We start from the raw sequence: 19015 nt of genomic DNA, 5'->3' as shown, positions 1-19015 counted from the left end.
AAGACACAAGGTGATCCAGTTGAGCTTTCCCATGAGGAAGGGACACCTGGGTCCAGAATTCATCGTGCTCCTAGGTGGCAAATGAAGCGGTCAGTTGATCACTCAGCAACTAGAGGAGGGGCTTGCTTGTTGGCTGCCCCAAATATACCAAGGATGCCAAAATATAGTTTAGATAAGGAGTTAAGAGAAGGAAAACAGGCACTGAAGTGACTGCAGCTCAAGCACCAGCTGGCAGCCCTCACTTGTTGCCATGTAATCACATGGTGCACACCTCATGGGATAATCAGCAAGGGATGGTTTGAGGCACAGAGATTTATTCTGAACCGTCTTTTTATTTTTATTTTTATTTATATTCAAGAGAGGGACAAAACTCGAAAACGAGTTTTCAGGTGCCCTCCTCAGCTGCCCTGCATTTCTGCAATGTTTCCTCTCGGCAGCAGGGAGTGCTGGTGTTGCTCTTCAGTAGCAAAAGACTGAGGCTGGTCCTCAGATGGTAAATATATATATATATACATATATACATACATATATATATATATTTAAAGGAAGTAGCAGCATGAGCAGCACCATTAGCTGTAGAGCATGGTGTTTAAGAAATAACAAAATTCTTTTTTTTTTTTTTTTTTTTTTTTTTTTTGCACGTGACTGTTGCCTATTGCTGCCATCTGACAGCAATGGATGTTGTATGAATTGGAATTTGTTGTAGATTCCATGCAAAAAGCAGGAGACAACCTTTTTCCATTGCTGCAGGGAAGCCCTGCTGGGAAGGCAAAGCCCACGGTATTTGTCTGCACTCCCACCTCCATAGCATGATCAGGTCCTACCTATGGGGACCACCATTCTACTTGGAGAGGTGCAAAAAAGAGGGATCAGCTTTGGGAAACCTACAAACCTAAATGACATGGGGTTATCTAGACATGAATCAGATGCTTTTATCCACCCTTCCTGCCACATAAGGGACACATGACAATGAAAACATATCTTTAATACACCCAAAGTATCATCAATAAACCACTTTATTTGTTTTGCCTGATAACTGCGGAACCAAAGAACTGACTTGTAATTATCTCACTTGTAAGATACACTGGATTGCATCCTACTTGCACCATACTTTTAAATGCAAGCGATAAGAAAGCAAGCACAAAGATCAGGGCTTTCTAACCAGCTGTTTCCTGTCTTCCATCCAGCAGAACTGGGCGATGATACAAACCAAGTCGTGGGACTCCATGGCCCCTAAATTCTTGAAGGAAGTAGAGGTCTCAGTCCCCTGGATTGTGTAATCCCTCAATTGAATTGGCACGTTGTAAGCAGGGGAGAAAAGACATGTCTGTGTCTGAAGATCAAAGCTGATGAAGCCCTTATTTGGGTTCCCACCACAAAATTGTAGAATGACAGAATGATGTGGGTTGGAAGGCACCTCAAAGACCATTTAGTTCCAACCCCCTACTTCAGGACAAGGTTGCCAACCACCAGATAAGGCACTAGATCAGGTTGCCCAGGGCCCCATCGAACCTGGCCTTCTTTGTATGATGCCTTTGTCCTTGATAACCTTGTTAATATACCAAGTCTGTTTTCTTGGAAGCCCAACAGGAAGATGAAGGCCTTGTGTGGTTTTGCTCACAGAGGCCCTTCCGAGCAGCTACAACACCTCTTGCTCTGCACGTGAGGATGGAAGTGCAGTGCTGGCTTTGGAGAAGGGTATCAAGGTAGGCAAGGGATGAGGGACCCTCACTCTTCAGAATGAGATGAGTGCAGCTCTCTCATACTGTCCACATATATATTTGCAACTATATGTACTTGTGCGCGTTTACAGAAAGGTTGTCTTCCATCCAGAGATGGAGGATATGCAGTGGGAAATGCTGCTCTGTGTGCATCAGAGGAACGCTGCAGCTACACCAGGTGTTACTGCCCCAGGACAGCTTTGGTGAAATCCAAACCTGGTGTGGCCCAGCAGTCTGGAGGTGCTGAAGAAACCAGCAGTGCATATGAAGGCATGGGAACTGAAGATGCATGCTGATCAAACCTAAAGGTAAGATCCAGTAGATATGCTGTTCAGTTGGCATGAAGGTCTGCAAGCCACTGTTAGTAGCTGTTGCTATTAACTACCTTCGGAATCAGCCATTGGCTTGACAGCTGATTTATGATTTGTTTTAAAAGCGGGAGCAGAGTCTGCCAGCAGTCCAAACGTTGCCATAAATCCTCCATTCCCCTTAGATCTGAAGTGTCAATGTCCCATCGAGCTGGGGACAGACCCAGAGCTGGAGGGCGGGCAGAGCCCGGCTCACAGCCCTTTGCCAGATGGACGCTGTTTGTGTGGCAAAAATCCCTGAAGCAGGAAAATGCCATGTAACAGGGGGCAGTGAACTGGAGGGAATGAGTGCCAGCCCGGCAGCAAGCAGGCGCAGAGATCGGTGTGCCCGTGCTACAGATGCACGTCTGCATATGTGTGTGTGCACGTGGCTGTGTCCGGGTGTGACAGCGTGCATCACAGAACGACTTGAGTTGGAAGGGACCTTAAAGACCATCTGGTTCCAGCTGTGCACAAAGCTGCCACCCACTACATGCATGTGCCTCTGCGTGCGTGCATGCGTCTCTGCGAGCTCTGCACGGAGGTGTGCGTGCATCAACCCGAGCGTACTTGCACGCGTGTATACATTTGCACGTGGATGTCTGCACGTGCATGCGCGACACGCGCACGTGTGCACGCACATGCGAGCACGCACGTACACACTTACACCAGCGCGGCCCCTTGCACAACCACGCACACGAGCCCGTGCGATCCCACGCCGCCCCGCTCCTCTCCCCGGCTCCGGGCTCCGCCTCCCCGATCCGTACCCCGGCCCGAGCGCGGCCGAGCGGCGGCACCAGCGGCGGGCGGACCCCGGCCGCTCCCCGTCGCCCGCCCCGGGCAGCCCCAGCGCCGCCCCCGCAGCCTCCACCTCCTCCTCCTCCTCCTCCTCCGCCGCCGCCGCCGCCGCTGCCGCGGCCGCACAAAAGGCGGCGGGGAGGGAGGGAGGCCCGGCGGGAAGGGGCAGCCCCGGCCGCCCGCACCATGCCCCGCCGAGGGGGGCTGCCGGCCCCCGCCGCCGCCCGCCGGCCCCCCCCGCTCCTCCGCCTCCTCCTCCGCCTCCTCCTCCTGGCCGCCCCGCTGCAGCCCGGCAGAGGTAAGGGCCCCCGAGCCGCCGCCGCGCGTTGGGACGAGGAGTTAACTTTCTTTTGCTTTGCTTTTCTTTACTTTGCTTTGCGTTCCCCTCCTCCGGCCGGCTTCATCACCCCGCTTCCATGTCTGCCCGGTGCGTGCTCCTGCGGCGGGGCTGTGCCCGCATCCCTGTGCGGCGATCTCCATGAGAGCTCCTCCCGGTGCTGCTGCTGGCGCCGGTCCTCCGCGGGGTCCCGAGCTCCTCGAGTGCCGTTGTGCCGCTGGAATCGCATCGGGGCACCGCGGAACGGGTTGAGTTGGACCTGATCCCGTCCAACCTGGCCCTGGGCACCTCCAGGGATGGAGCATCCCCAGCATAAGTAAAGCGATTTTTTTCTGGGTGAAGCATAGAGCGTATCGCTCTTCTCCTCCCCAGCAAGCAACTGCATTCATCCCGCAGTTTGAGGAGCTGCCCGGACGGGGTTTTCTTGCAAAACAGGTTTAAAATGCGGTCTCATTGCCCGGAGCATCTTCACTAGTAAAACTGGTGTACCTTTCGTGAGGGATTCCTATCTTGTTCTGCATCACTGGTGCTCTGTATTAAAATCTCAGCAGCCCGCTGAGATGTGCTGCCTTCCCCTGCTCACTGGGGCTCCTGTGGATCTGTCTGAGGGCAGAATGGGCCCAGAGATGCTGTCTGAGCCTGCTGGGTCCTTCTCACAATGCAGTTGGGGTTTAGGAGCTGTGGCATCAGGGCAGATGTGTACATGGAGGCAGCTTGGCAGTACAGGGTGTGGATTGTCATCCTCCAGAGTAATCCCAGCTAAATCCTGAGTGGAATTTTTTGCACTGTGTCAAGTTTAGTGGAAAGGAGTGGTTTTGTTAATTGGGTGGAGGGGGCTGAGTTTCTTCTCCTTGCCCAGTGGACGAGCACAGGCATCTCCAGGTCCTTCCTTTGCCTGGTTCGCTATGATCCAGCATGAAAATCTGCACTGAACTGTGCGCTGCACTGAACTGAGTGCAGCAAAAATCATCACTGGGAAAGTGCTGCATCTTTGTGTTCTAGCTCAGAAAGCTCAGCTTGCACCCCCAGTACAGCAGCTTAATAAAGCTGAATTTTCACAACAATGCTGGAGATATTTTGGTTTTGCTCCGAAGTGGGGAAAAGACCCCCAGTAAGTGCACCTGGGAGAAATTTCCCATGGAGAGATGCACCACTGCCAGCCTTTGGTTGTGGCACCTAACGGACCGGAGGAGACCTCAGTTTTCATTCAGACATCACTGTGGCCAAGTAAACATTTTGAAATCCATCAGTCAGGAACAGAGGTAAATGCTGTCCTATTTCCAGGTGGATGGGCAGGGAAGCCTGCTGGGTAGCTGGAGTGCAACGATTGGCTTCAGAGAGGAGATTTGGAAAGGCTTTGGTCTGTGCTGGAAGCCATTGCAGCTGTAGGGCTCGGATGTGTGAGTGTTAATCTCCCTGCATGCTATAACTGCTGAACAAGCCAAGTTTTGCTTTCTGTTACATCTTTATACTTAGGGCTCTCACAGTGCCCAGGAGCTGAAACACAACTCTATGTGAACAAGGAATGAGACGCATGGGTATGCGCTAACGGTCAGCAAGAAAAAAATTAATAAGCCCCTTGTTCAGCCCACAGGAAAGCCAGCAGCCTGCCTGAATGAAAGCCATACAGCCAGCACAGCTCTGCAGCCCGCGCTGGGCTGAACCACCTGGCAGGGCACAGCCAGCCTCAGTGCAGGGCTGGGTCAAGCCATAGGGCTGGCTTTGGAGCAGGGACAGCAATGCCTGTCCTGCTCCATGCTTGGGCAGGTCCTTGCCCCAGGATGAAAACCTGCATGGTTCTGCAGCCATCAGTGAGTCCGCACTGTCTGCACGTGGCATCCTGCAGTACTTGCAGCCCTCTGAAAATAGAGGCCAGACAGTGCTCTTATTGACATCCGGGAGGGAAAAGAATAGCAAGCTCCCTGTTCACGCCCAAGGCATTTTGTGGAGAGTCTGCAGCCCCTGGGCTGAAAATCAGTTTAATTATGTATTGACAGTGGATGTTAAGAGCGGAACCCCGGGCAGCTGGGGCATCAGTGCCGTTGAAGGGCACATTCCTGGCCCCAGGCTTGGTTAAACAAACTGCTGCATTCAGAGCCCTGTGCCATTGACGTTGGGTTTAACTTGCACCATTCTGCTTTATTTTGAAATCCTCTCCCAGCCCAGATGCTGGATGTTTGCAGATGGGAATAGCTGTGTATCCAGAGCAGAAAGCATGTCCCTGGTTGGCAGCACAGAGCCCTGCTGACAGTGTGGTCATTGGACAGTCCAGCCTGGATATCTTGGGGAAGTGAATCCTGCCATAAATTAAAGCAATTTGTTGTGACAGCAGTCAACTGTGGGAATCATCAGTGGGGAAGTGGATATCTTCTAGGGCTGTGTTAAGATGGAAATGCTGGGAGGGAGCTGGGTGTGCCTAGTGTGACTTTAAATTCAGCATCTCAGGAGTTTGGGGATAGCCACCTTTGGGCCAGTGGCACAGCTATTGCATTGTCAGCATGTTATTTCCTTCTTTGATTAACCAGACATCATTGAAAAAGAGGGAAGTAATCACTAGAATCATATTTCAGTGGTTCTCAGCTGCCCCAAAAACAATTTCTGTCCTTTTCAAATATTTCTTGGGGAAGGAAAAGAAACCAAGACCTCTATACAGCATAAGAAGAGAGATTTATTCTCCACCAGCCTTTTAGTGTGTGAAGTTCTCTGCTCATGACACCAAATTTGCAGTGTATTTAGCTCAGCCCACCCCATTCTCTGTCTTTTCTTGTTGAAGGTCTCAACCTGTGCACGAGTGGAAGCGCCTCATCCTGCGAAGAGTGTCTCCTCATCCATCCCAAGTGTGCTTGGTGCTCCAAAGAGGTACGTTCCTTCTGCTCCTTCTGCTGCCTACCCCTCTGCATAGGGCACTGTCACTGCATGGGCTCTGCCCTGGCTGCCATCCCAGTACGTGCTTCATGGCCTGCAACAAAGGTAAATCCCCTCTGTGAGTCTGCTGTGTTGTTTCAGAAGATCACCAGTGCTTCTGGTGTCTGCACCTATGGCAATAGCTGTGCAGCTTACCAGCATGCTTTGCAGCAAAAATGCATTCCTTATGTTTTGGGTATCTTGTAGTCTGAAATCATCTCCTCTTGTTAAATAGAGTGGTTCAATTGGAAGAGACCTACAAAGATCATAGCATCCAACTGCCTGACTGCTGCACAGCTGCAACTCTCCAAGGAAAGCATCTTTGTGCTGCTATAGTACCACATTACCTGACAGCAGAATAGCTCCTGTGCTTTTTTTTTTCCCCAGAAGGGTGAATGATGCATAGAAGGGAAAGGGAAAGGGTGAAGCAGTAGATCTTGTTTTGAGACATCTTGTAAACAGCTGTAGGAGTTCCTGTTCCAAGCAGCTAATCTGCAGTGTGATATTGCATCCAGGAGCGCTGGCTATCACTTATGGGTACCCAATAGTTTGCCTTAAAAAAAAAAAAAATATATATATATATATATATTCAATTATTGGCATCAAAAGACAAGTTTTACAAATGCTGCCAGTGGAAATGTTGATCTGGTGGTCACTACGACTCATTGTAAGTCAGCCTGTGGCATTGGCAGCTTGACTCTTTATCTTGCAAACGGAAGAGTTCCCAAACAAAATAGTTTCCAAATGGAGTGGAGGGGTCGGGGGAGGGAAGAGAAGTGTTTACAAGGAAGTTCCGTAATCCTTCCTGACCTTTAGCCTGGAGCAGCTATTTAAAAATGCACTTCCAGGTATTTCTGGCCAAGTGCCACATGTTAAAAAGCTGCCGTCCCTGTTACAGGCTGCGAGCTGGAACTTAGTGAGCTCTTGTTCTAACTCTGCATTGTGATGCCTACGAAAGGCAGAGCTGAAATAGGATCATCTATTTAAATTACACTTGAAAGAGGAGGTGTAAAATGTAGCTGGCTATCTCCTGCGTGTGCCTTGGGACAGGGCTGTCAGGGGAAAATACCTGGCGTGTGTGTACATTGTGTGGATGTACATCCACCCGTGGGTTGTGTATGCAGGTATATTTGTGTGTGTGCACTCAAACCAGGGATGCTAATAAATCCTATTGATTAAACAGAAATTTTCTCTTTGGTGAACTGAATTCTCCCATGTTTTCCAGTGATGTGCATGCACCCTGTGCTTTGTGATGGCAGGAATTTGTGCCTGGAGGATAAGGAAGGAAAATCAAGGGATCTCCTGGAGGGAACATGTCAGTTTTCTAAGTGAAGAAAGAAAGCATAGTTTCTGCTGAATTAATGCAGGATTGAATTGATTAAAGCAAAAACCGTAGGGAATAGTCTGGGACATGTGAAGTCAGAGTTATGTATAGCCAATGCTGTTCTTGCATGAGCCAAGCAATTTGTCTTAAAACTTCCAAGCTGATGAGCATGTAATTGTCACGTTGTTGGCCTAATCTCCATTAACTCGTATCTGCTTGCATGCATAGCCTTTTGCTTGCTTATTGGTGCACAGGCCCAGCAAGCAGTGTGAGCCAATACCAAGAGCTGCAGGGTGCGATCTCTGAGCAGATGCCATTCTGCAGCACGAGCCAGTGCAGCTCGGCAATTGTCATCTCGTGGCAATTCCCTGGGGCCAGTTTTAGAAGAAATCTAAGCAGAAAATGGGTCAGGAGCAGCAGAGATAGGGAGCTGCAGAAGTGCAGAGGTGCTGCTGAAGTGAGAGCTTTTGCAGTTACTGTCAAATGGTGTTCTGCATCCCCTCGAGAGCTGGGTTATTCTTCTCAACTTTGTCCTGAAGAGGAGCATCTCCTGCCCAAAATGTGGGCTGAGGTGGCTGAAGTAGCTTTGAGGAGGTGGAAGCCCATGAAAGCCATGTCCCTTGTGTTGCTGGTGGCTCGGCTTGGTGGGACAGTCAGTGCTGTAAACACATACCCAGAGCCTTTTTCCTGGTAATGCAGGATGTGCTGCAGGGTGTGCTACTAAGGGCTGATAGATGGTGAGGAAACATCCTCCTCCTCCTCCTCCTCCAAGGCTGCATTGTGCTACCCCATCCCAGCCAGAAAATCGGGTCCCAGTTCAGAGCCCTTTGAAGTCAAGCCATCCCATGAACATCAAAAGGTTTTGGACCAGGCCTCAGGGGTGACTGGAAGTGCTTGACAAAGGCTGGCTTCTCGCTGATTTAATCGTAGAATATCCCAAGCTGGAAGGGACCTGTAAGTGTCATAGAGTCCAACTCCTTTAAGGACTAATCATGTCTGAGATAAGCTATTCCCCACGGCTGCCCTAAACCTACTGCTTTGCTGGGCGTTGTTCTTGGCTGGGAGGGACTCTGCTCTCTATTTTGTCATGCTGGAGATGATTTACACAGTCCCAGTCCTCCTCTCTCTCAGTCCATCTGTTTACATGGTGCGTTCCAAGAAATTCATGTTCACATCCATCTGATGTGCCGTCGCCTAGGCTTGGCATTGCTGCTCCATGCTGGAATGCAAACCTTGCATTTTTCAAATAGCGTTCAGACCTTGTAGTGAGGAAACGCAGAGGAAATGTGTCCAGGACCTGAAGTTGTCCTTGGGGACACTCCCGAGCTTTGACATCAGTCAGACAACCTCTGCCTCCTTGATGTTTCCTCTGTCGCTTGCTGCTCTCCAGCATTGACAGAAAGTGGGATTTATCCAACCCTGCTCTGCTTTTTTGGCTGTGTAACTGAAGGAGGGGCTGTGAGCATCTTCTTTGCATTATTTTATGTGATTTTAGTATTTGCTTTTTAGCTCCCAAGCAGAAGATGGTTGTGACTACTGTTACACTACAGAAATAAGCAGAAATTTGATTTTGAAAATTCAGTAAGCTTTGGGCAACTTGCTCCTTGTAGCCTTTTCAAAAATAAAACTAAAACCAGCATGCAAATAGGACGTGCTGGCTGCCAAAGGCTGCATTGTGAGGCCAGGCTGTTCCTGAGTGCCTGCCACACACAATGCCCCGTTGTGTGCCATGGTGGGGGCTGGCCAGGGGCTGCAGGAGGGCTGGGGGAGGCACGTGGGGAGATGTCCCTGTTCATTGCAGGGGAGGTTGGACCAGATGACCTCTAAGGGTCCCTTCCATGATACTGTGTGCTGTGGGGAGCTCTGTGTCAGCTGCCTCTCCAGTCTGCTTCTGCTGGTTTCATGTCCAGCCTGCAGCTGATTTGGTCTAACACCTCCCATCCAAGCCCTCATCCAAGTCCCTTATTCTCCAGCAGAGCTTCCCTAGACAGCCTGCCCACGTCAGAGCACTCCAGCTGTGCTCCAGCCCACAGAACTCTTGCTGCAATGGCATTTTTTCTGTGCAAGAGTCCAGGGCCCTCTTTGCAGTGGTTTGAGGTGGGGGTACCATGGTGCTGGTGCTGGGATGTGTGGTCTCACCCAGGCAAGAGGGGACGTATGTCCCTGGAACCCCCAGCCTTGTTCTCCAGCTTGCACATGGCCCTCTGGCTTCTCTTGGCAACAGTTCTGCGTCCTCTCTTTTGTCAAGCTCCTCCAAGCTCATGCACACATGGGAATATTCACCTTCTGGTCTTCTCCTTCCCCTTCCAATCTGTCTGTTCTTAACCTCCCAGGAGTTTGGCAGCACGAAGTCCGTCCCATCGCGGTGTGACTTCCTGCAGAACCTCATTGCCAACGGTTGTGCTGGCGCCATCGAGAACCCACGCAGCAGCAGCAGCGTGGTGAAGAACATCCCCTTAAGCAGCAAGGGCTCTGGGCAGAGCCACCTGGATGTCACACAGATCACCCCGCAGAAGGTCGCCCTGAGTCTTCGTCCTGGTGAGTCCCAGCAGCTCCCAGCTCCATGGTTGCATGTGGGTGGCAAGAAGTGGATCTGGGTGTAGAATCACAGAGTCATTTGAATTGGAAGAGGCTTTAAAGGTCATCTAGTCAACCTGCTCTGCCACAAGAAGGGACACCTGCTGCTAGATCAGGGTGCTCAGAGCCTGGTCCAGCCTGAGCATGCAGAGGGATGGCTGCCCTTGTGCTCACTGGCTGTACCCATGTCCTTGTGCTCACTGAAGGTGCTGGCTGCTAGGCATCAGAGCCCATCACAGCTCCATAGGTAAATTTTTTTTAAAAAGCATATCTGCTTTCTGTTGGTATGCAAAAGTGCCATTGGATCAAGGCTTGAGATGAAGATTTGAACTTGTGACTCAGAGCTTGGACCATATCCACATCCTTGTTTCATTCCCTGAGCCATCACTTTCCTTAAGTCTTTTCATTTTAAATGAAAATTAAGAGTGAAAGCCTAGATGGAGCCACGCGAGCATGCTTGTTATCAGAAGTTTTTGCGTGGTGGGGGGAGGCTTTAATGTGGGTTCAGAATTCTAGCAAACATTTGGCAGCCAATGTTTCTGAAGGGGGAAAAAATGCTCTTTATGGCAAAGTTAAGAAGCAAGTATAAAAGCATGATTCATTATAAGTAATTGGTGTGGGTTTCTAGGACTTATGTTTCTGTGACAGCTCTCATGAGCATACAGAAAAATAAGATAGGATGTTTTGCCCAAGAAAAACAGCAGTGTGAGTTGGTGCTCGTCACACCAGAGCTCTTTCAGGAACTACCAGGGCTGACGGTGGCTCCGGTGTGGCTGTGCTTTTGCAATTTGATGCTGCTAATGCAACAGGTTTGCTCCCGTCCAAAGGGAGTTGTTATTACTGTTATTACTCTGTTCCTCGAGGCAGTTGTTGTGGGAAAGGGCAGGCTCAGCATTGCCATCTTGCAGGCATGATGCCTGGTGCTCAGCACTTTCCTTTCCCCGCCCCCAGCTGTTGGGGATGCCCATGGCTCCAGCAGTGAGGTGGGATGTGGGGTCTGTCTCCCTGTGGCTTTCCTGGGGCTGTGCTGCTGGATGATGGAGCTCCTGTTCCCGCTGGGCCTCGCAGGGAGCCAGGCTGCAGTGCCAAGTTCCTATATGGGAGGAAGATGGAAAGTGGGGCTGATAACCCCTCTAGGGTGCTGCACTGCTCTTGCTTCACCTGGATGCTGTGGGTTACCATAGCTTGTGGTCTGCTGGACAAATCGTAGAGTCATAGAGAGGCTTAGGTTGGAAGGGACCTTAAAGATCATCCATTCTCAACCCCATGCCTTGGGCAGGGCTGCCAACCTCCAGGCTGCCCAGGGCATATTCCACCTGGCCTTGAGCGCCTCCAGGTGTACAGCGATGAACAGGGATGGGGCATCCACAGCTCCTATGGGCAAACAGCAAAGGCCTGCAGAAATAGGGAGTGAAGGTGAAGCTGTATTCCTTCTTCTGAATACCAACAAATGCAGGAGCCAGAGAGGGGCGGGAGTCTTGCTAGCAGCTTTCTGCTGTCCCACCTTTGCAACTGCTCCTGTGGCAGCAGGGCTTGCCCTCAAATCCCCCAGGTAACTACAGGAGGAGAAATATATCTACATGTTTTTCATATTATCTCCCATTTGTTCTGCTTTTCTTTTTTGTTTTTGTTGCAGAGCAGCACACCATTTTACTCAGGGCTGATGACTTCCCAAACACTGGGCTTTGCACCCCGAGTTTAAATCATCCATTTGTACTTGACCTTGAGAGTGAATCCTGAGGGCTGCACCCAAGACAAAAAGGAGACAATATTGATTTAATTTTGTGCATATTGTGCATAATACCAATTTTGTGCTCCAATGGGAATTATTTCTTTTTGTGCCCAGAGTGTAGGATTTCAAAGACCAACTGACACAGCAGGCGTGGTGATTGTGCTCTTCTATTCTCAGACTGTTAAGCAGAAGCAGAACGGGGCAAATTGTCAATTGTTTGCTGGTCCTACCCAGGCTGTGAGATCTGAGCATCCTGTGGCAGAAACCACATCCCCACATCACTGTGCTCTGAGTAAATTCCTGAAGGCCTTACAGTGATGTCTTCCCAGAGCAACTTTCGGATCAAGCATTTAGTTTTTATGATGTTGTTCAGCTATAAGACATGTTCTGGTATGAAAAGTAAGAATATTGTAAGAGGAACTTAAAGCAGTGAATAGATCCATGTTGTGTTGTCCATTAAATCAGCAAGCAGAAGAGGGTTTTGTGGATAATCGCGGTTGACGAATTTGTATTCTTAAATTGGCAAAAAGCAGCTTTTCCAGTTTTTCTGCTGCCTCTGTGTGACAGTATCCAGGAAACATTTCTGAATGCAGTTTTAACTTTAATGCTTCTCAATAAAAGCCCTAAAGAGAGGATGGTGGTGATGGTAGGGGGGGAAGGAAGGGGCTGGGTTATCCCTAAAGAGTCAGACTGGTATGTACACAGTGAATAATAAATTCTTTTGTACTGACATCGCCATACATTAGCAATATTTTCTGTGAGATAGTTAATTTGTGCAGTTAGGAATGAAAGAAGAGGCAGCTCTGGTATCCTGCTATTATTGCTGTTTTTTGGACTAATACATTCATTACCATCAAGAAGGGTTCAGTGGAGATCCCAAGAACTCTTTCCAGCATGGCAATTCTCATCTTAGGACCTACTCTGGAAGAACAGTATTTTTGAAATTGCCGTGTCTGGTACCACAGGCACATTTCCTTTCTTCTCAATGGGTTAAGTGGGGAAAAATGCATCTTGGGGTGGAGGTTGCACAGGGCTCAGGGGAGCAGGATCTGGCACCGTGTGGGGCTGCAGAGTGCTGGGGATGCTGCAGAGTACTGGGGATGCTGCCGTTGCCTGCTCGTGGGCTGGAAGTAAGTGGGAGCAGCTGTGCTGCTGCAAACAATGAGGAAAACAATAAAACTTTTAGGGAAATGTTTTCACGATAATAAAAAATGTGCTTTTCATTTCTGAAGTGGGAGGAAGCAAAGAGTGCTGCGGAACCTGCTGGTGCCTGAAAGTTCAGCCTGAGCTGTGAAGGGAGAGGTGGAACGGAAGGGGTGCTTTGGTCTTGAGATGGCTTTAGCCCCTGAGGGCTTGGCAAGCTGGAAAAGGGGCTGCAGAGCCAGCAGGAGATATGGGATTTTTAGCTCGAGAGTACTGGGGATTTCAGTTTGTTCCCTCTCTCAGCTATTGGCAAAGTATAAGGCAGACATTGGCCATGTCCCTTCTGGCTTGAAGTTGAGCTCATATTTATGCCAGCTCACCTTTTTCAGCACATAGACTCCTATTCTGGACACCATCTTGACCAGAAGAGCTTTGCAGAAGGACAGGTCAGGAGAGAGGCTTACTTCAGCTCTTTTTCATGTCTTCTCAGTCCAACTAAGTCCTGCCAGTTCCTTCGTTGTGTTCATCACTTTCGATGAAAGCTTCATCTCCACTTTGGTACTTCCCCATTTGACTGCAACATCCTTCTTTTCCTATTTCACTACCCTTTTTGTCCTGCTTTCTCCAGAGTGATGGTGACATGACTCTTTTCCTGGGGAGAGATCCTTCTGAAGGATGTTCCTTCTGTGTTTGTCTCAACCTGCCTTCCAGGCACAGTCCAGAGGACATCTTGCCTTCAACTCATGTTTCGTCCTGACCCTCTTCCTCCTCCTGCTCCACCTCCTTTCCTTCTTGTACAGGGCTTCCTTGCTTACCTGTTAGTCTCCTGAGGAGTAGACTTGAAAAAACTTGTTCCCCTTAACCCTCTTAGTTTGCAAGAGACCTGCCTGCTCTGCACAGTGAAAGCAAAAGTAGCACGCAGTCTAGATTTAATGTGTGCTAGGTGTTTTCTTGCAGTGCTTTTCACTGCTCTCAACTCTTGTGTGTGTGCAGGTGACAGGACCTCCTTCCGAGTTCAGGTCCGGCAAGTGGAGGACTATCCCGTGGACCTGTACTACCTGATGGATCTCTCCCTGTCCATGAACGACGACCTGGACAATATTCGTAATCTGGGGACAAAGCTGGCTGAAGAGATGCGGAAGCTCACTAGCAATTTCCGGCTGGGCTTTGGCTCTTTTGTGGACAAAAACATTTCTCCGTTCTCCTACACGGCACCGAGATACCAAAACAATCCCTGCATTGGGTAAGTAGGTGCTCCCCAAAGGGAGAAGCCCAGCGCAGGCACTAACAGTGTCTGGAGAGTCTATTTGCAGTTCTGGCTTTAGGCACCAAACCACACTTTTGAGACTGTGTAGTAATGATCTAGAGCCATTCAAAATCGAGCAATTCCTAATTTTGCAGCAGCTTTTGGGGTTGCTCTGCATCTAGAGATGTGAAACTCTTGTGCCAGGAATCTAAAGTTATTTTTAAATACCTGAAGAGGATGCAGACATTGCAAGCCTTTTTTTTTTTTTACAGGCTTTGAGAAAAGGGAGCAAGAGCCAGAAATTCCTGATTTCTGATCCTGGCTCTGAGTCATAGTTTGGCCTTGAGTAGGTCAATTAAGCTCTTCTTCTCTGCTTTACAGATAAGGAGACCAAAGCAGTGCAATTCTTTCCCAACAGAAGTGTTTGGGGGAAGTGAGATTTGGAACGGCCTGTGAGACTGATTAATGAGTATTTGTAAGGCATTCTGAAGATGTCAGGCAGTTTCCTTCATCTTTATTGCCAGGGAATGAAAGCGAACTGGCAATTGCAACAGACACAAATAATGCAGTTTGCTTTCAGTGTTATCAGGGCCTTTTTTTTTCCTTGTTAGTAGCTTTCTTAGTGTCTTTTTGTTTGACTTGTAACAGCCAGAGGATCTAGTCTGTTGAATCAAGGATTATGCCAGAGTGAAATAGGCTGATATGGAGGGTGTGCAGGCTCAGATGGATTTGGATGTTGGCATGTGAGGATGGATACAGCAATGAGTCATAGGATCATTAAGGTTGGAAAAGATCACAAAGATCACTAAGTCCAACTCCAACCCATCCATACCATGCCCACTAACCACTAACCCAGTGCCCATCTGCTCTTTTTCTGAACATCTCTGGGGATGGTGGCTCTACCATCTCCCTGGGCAGCCTGTGCCAGTGTATCACCACTCTTTATGAGGAGTGATTTTTCCTAATATCCAACCTGAAGTTGCCTCCTTGGAGAATGTCGCCTTTGACACTTCCCTTCATCCTCCTTGTCCTGCCCCTTCTTCTCCTCATCCCTTTTTGGGGTGCTCTTTACTGCTGTAAGGGCAGTAGAGTTTGCCCTTTTTTGTGAAGCATGCGAAGATACTTAGGCTGTAAGATCACATCACAGACGCCAAGCTTTATGAGTGTGCTTGCTCTAAGTTTTCTGTATGAGATGCAGATTAGAGAGAGTTTTCATCAGCTGTAAGTCTCTTGCCATCTTTTGGCATTGACCGAATATTTGGCATCTCATCACCTGTTCAGCAGACAAAATTATCCATGCACTTTTTTCATCAGTTCTATCCAGAGAGGAAAGTCAATTGGATGGTGATTTTAATACTAAAAACTCATGCTTTGGCTGTGAAGCATAGCCACAAATCTGGAACTCCTTGACTTTGGTGCCCTTGCACGTGTTTATAGTGGGATGAAAGTAGGTAAGTCAGAGGAAAGTACAAAGCTTGTTTTGGAGCATATAGAGTCCTACAGCACCCAGATGAAAGCCTTGGCTAGTGAAGGAGTACTTTCATCTGTCACTTTTTCTTCGAACACTTCCTCTTGTTCAGAGCATTCAGGTTATGCAGTATTTTCCATTTTGATCCCTTGCACGTCTAGCTTTGGGACACTGCTGTAATGGAAACCACCTGGCTGACAAACCTGGCTGGGCATGGACAAGTGGCTCTACACAGGCTGTTCACTGACAGCACAGCACTGTGTCCTGTGTTCTACACAGATCTTTCCCTGCCCCCTGAGATTTGGCATGGCCTCAGGGATGCACGCAGTCATCTCCTTAGTCCTTATTTGCTGCTACACCAAAGCTCAGCTGCCGTGCTTAGGAGGTTAGATCTGCTAGGTCCTTGTGTGGTGGTGTGTGTGGGTTTGCACAGTGGGCACATGCATGTGGCATGCAGCGTCTGGCATGGGAGGGATTAGAGCCACCAGCAGTGGTAAACTTTAACTGCTCCTTTGTTAGAAAGCATCTTAGACCCCACCCACAGTGAGTCATTTTCTGCTTTCTATCTCTGAAGATAAGAGTGACCTACTGCAAGTGCAACTCCTTTGTAAACACATTTTATTCTTAACTTTTCTCCTCCCTCTCCCCTGCCCATGCTCGCCTCCTGCCCAGACTGCAGGACTTGCTCAGCTCAGGGCTCCCAAGCACACCATGAGCACCAACCCTAAGAAGACCAAACCCACGAGGTTTGTTGTCTCCTGGCTGCTTTGCAAGGTTTCCTGGCAGCCTACTGCGTCATTTCTCCACCTTAGGGTGCTGCTCCTTCCTTGCTGCTCCAAGTTAAGCAGGAGTGATAGTGTTTGCTCATCTGCCTCGCGGGGAGAGTGGGAGGATGCATGAGTGATTAAGTAGGTGCATGCCCACTGCATTGCTGTGCTGTGGGCTCTAGTGTGGAAACTGCTGTGACTTATGGGCACAGAAACCCCACAGCCGTATGGCCCCGGTGCTTGTTGTCTCCACTTGAATGTTATATGGAAACATTCAGTCCAGATGAGATCTCTGCAAGTTTCAGCTGCTCAAAGCCAGTGCAGGGTGAAAACAGAGATGGGCTCTACAGTGTGTTTGTGGATAACTAGCCAGAAATCAGAGCATCCAAAGCATGAAGGTTTGTGGAAGGCTCAAAGACTTGGAGGCCTGTGTAATAGAGCTCGGAGCTCCTGCAGCTTGTGGCTCCTGGTGGGGTTGATGCCAACTAACCGCTCTCTTCTGCCCCTCTTGCAGGTATAAGCTGTTCCCAAGCTGCGTTCCCTCCTTTGGTTTCCGCCATCTCTTGTCCCTGACAGACAAAGTCGACCGTTTTAATGAAGAAGTGCAGAAGCAGAAGGTGTCCCGGAACAGGGATGCCCCAGAGGGTGGTTTCGATGCAATTTTGCAGGCTGCTGTGTGCAAGGTGAGTCCCACTGCCTTCTGGGTTTTTAAACCAAAGTAAAAGAGAGAAAGTTTCTTTAGCTGTGTTCTTGGATCCAGATTCAATGTCTGATTTCTTGGAAAGAACGAGTAAATTTTTCTTGCAGAAACCATGAAAATTGCATTGAGAAGTAGAGGTTTTTATGTGTTTTTATGCATGAAGAGGCATAGCAGAAATGCATCTCCCTTGCTGTCACCATTCCACACGGGACAAGCCCTCTCCCTGCAGTACACAGCTAGGTTTGCATGCTGTTCTCACTGCAAGACTCTTGCTCAAAATCCTCCTGGAGCAAGCGGTTGGGTTGCTTCATATCCCTTTGTGAGTTGGGGATGAAAACCAATACTTCTTTCAAATGTCCTCTGCTCTGGGCAGTGCAGCTGGGCTGCCCTGCTCTCCACAGACAGCCCCAGCTGCCTTTTCCCCTCTGACACACAGAATCACAGTATCACAGAATGGCCAGGGTTGGAACGGACTTCAAGGATCATGAATCTCCAACCCCCCTGCCACATGCAGGGCCACCGACCTCCCCATTTAATGCTAGACCAGGCTGCCCAGGGTCCCATCCAATCTGGCCTTGAACACTTCTAGGGACAGGGCATCCACAACCTCTCTGGGCAGCCTGTTCCAGCACCTCACCACTCTCTCTGTAAAGAACTTCCGCCTGACATCCAACCTAAATCTTCCCTCCCTCAACTTAAAGCACACAATTTGGCATTTGTCCAGCTCAGCCTTACGCAGTCCTTTTGGTAGGTTCTATTTTCTTGTGGGTGTGGATTTTGGGATAAGCATCATCCGCAGGAGCAGTGGGATGCAGACTTGTGCAACAGGATTGAGTGGGAATGCATATCTTCCTTTGTTCACGCTGGGTGCTCGACAGGACCGAGCCTGCTCTGCTGGCTCCGATGCCTCAGAGCAGCCGTCTCTCCTCTCCCAGCCTGGCACAGGTGCTGCTGGCACTAGGACAGTGCTGCTCCCAGCGCTCTGTAGGTACAGAGTTCATCGTGTGGCTGAGAGGTGGTACTATAGCAGGGAAGTCTCAGAACAGTGACTCATTTGTGTGACCCTCCGTGTGGCTCTTTGCGGTTTCTCTGTCACATTTTCCTTACTGCAGCAATGGGACAGGATTTCCTTTTAGTGCAGAAATATTGCACAGAGCATCATTTGGGCTGTGCTTCCTAAGCCCCATAACCCCTAGGGGAACTTTGTTCCCTTTGCAGGTGGTGATTTGGGGGCTGTCTGTGGCCGTGGGGTGGGTTTCCCCATTGCCACCTGTCTGCAGTACCCTGCTGCCTCTCCTGGTGTGCTCCAGCTCTTCCAGCTTTCACCCTTTAGGGCATTTCAGACCCCCTGGGCACTTAAAGGAGCCATTTGTAGCATCCCAAGGGATGGCTGTTGGCAGCCCCAGTGTCTGAGCGCCGTGTTCTCCCCTGCAAGCACAGAGGTAGGAGAAACAGTCCTTCATTTGTTGGTGAGGTGTTTTCATGCTGTAATTCATATCAAGTGTTTCTTCTGCATGAGCTGTTATAAGAGCTCTGTCATTTTTTGGCTGAGGTTTTAAACTGAGGAGTGAGAAGAGCTTGCACAGTTAATATAGACTAATAACTGGTCTGTGTTTGGCTCCTCTCCGAAAGATGGAGAGATGGTAAATGTTATTCTGGAGGCAATGAAAGAGCCAGAGACAATAAGCCTTTATGCTGATGCTAGAATGGTTAGCCAGGAATATTAATCAACTTTCTGTAATTACATTTTCCATTTGCAGTACTTTGGTTTTCTGCCATCTTGAAGTGCAGACATCGTAGAGTTTGGTGGCACATGTAAGTTGCAGATCGTATACATGGAGCTGCAGCAAGGAAGTGATGCTTAGTTGTAAAATGAAGTGTCTTTTGAACTGCTTTTGGTCAGCGCTCATTAGGCACAACATTTAGCATAAATTTAGATGCTTACTTCAGA

At 49.2% G+C, this 19015-nt stretch overlaps 1 protein-coding gene and 1 long non-coding RNA gene across 3 annotated transcripts in view; one reads left to right on the top strand and one right to left on the bottom strand.

Annotated features, from left to right (window-relative positions):
- Positions 1 to 998: 998 nt before the first annotated feature.
- On the bottom strand, positions 999 to 2866 carry LOC146544013 (uncharacterized). Its single transcript, XR_014884479.1, has 2 exons — positions 2736 to 2866; positions 999 to 2023 (listed from the first exon to the last, which is right to left on the bottom strand). It is a non-coding gene; the product is annotated as an uncharacterized LOC146544013 (long non-coding RNA).
- Positions 2867 to 3030: 164 nt separating this feature from the next.
- The window catches only part of ITGB5 (integrin subunit beta 5), a 40811-nt gene continuing 24826 nt past the window's right edge, over positions 3031 to 19015 (top strand). Inside the window, exons 1-5 of one of the 2 annotated variants that reach the window (XM_085228440.1) lie at positions 3031 to 3164; positions 5977 to 6062; positions 9765 to 9969; positions 13877 to 14126; positions 16879 to 17047. In XM_085228440.1, the coding sequence (XP_085084566.1) occupies positions 3053 to 3164; positions 5977 to 6062; positions 9765 to 9969; positions 13877 to 14126; positions 16879 to 17047 (822 nt within the window). In that variant the 5' untranslated portion in view covers positions 3031 to 3052. Of the gene's footprint in view, positions 3165 to 4722; positions 4742 to 5976; positions 6063 to 9764; positions 9970 to 13876; positions 14127 to 16878; positions 17048 to 19015 lie in introns of those variants that run through there. The other variant, XM_085228441.1, reaches the window with a different exon arrangement.

Source organism: Meleagris gallopavo, chromosome 7 (assembly GCF_905368555.1).
Source record: "Meleagris gallopavo chromosome 7, MGAL_WU_HG_1.1, whole genome shotgun sequence".
NCBI lineage: Eukaryota > Metazoa > Chordata > Aves > Galliformes > Phasianidae > Meleagris > Meleagris gallopavo.
This window is presented reverse-complemented; position numbering and strand designations above follow the sequence as displayed.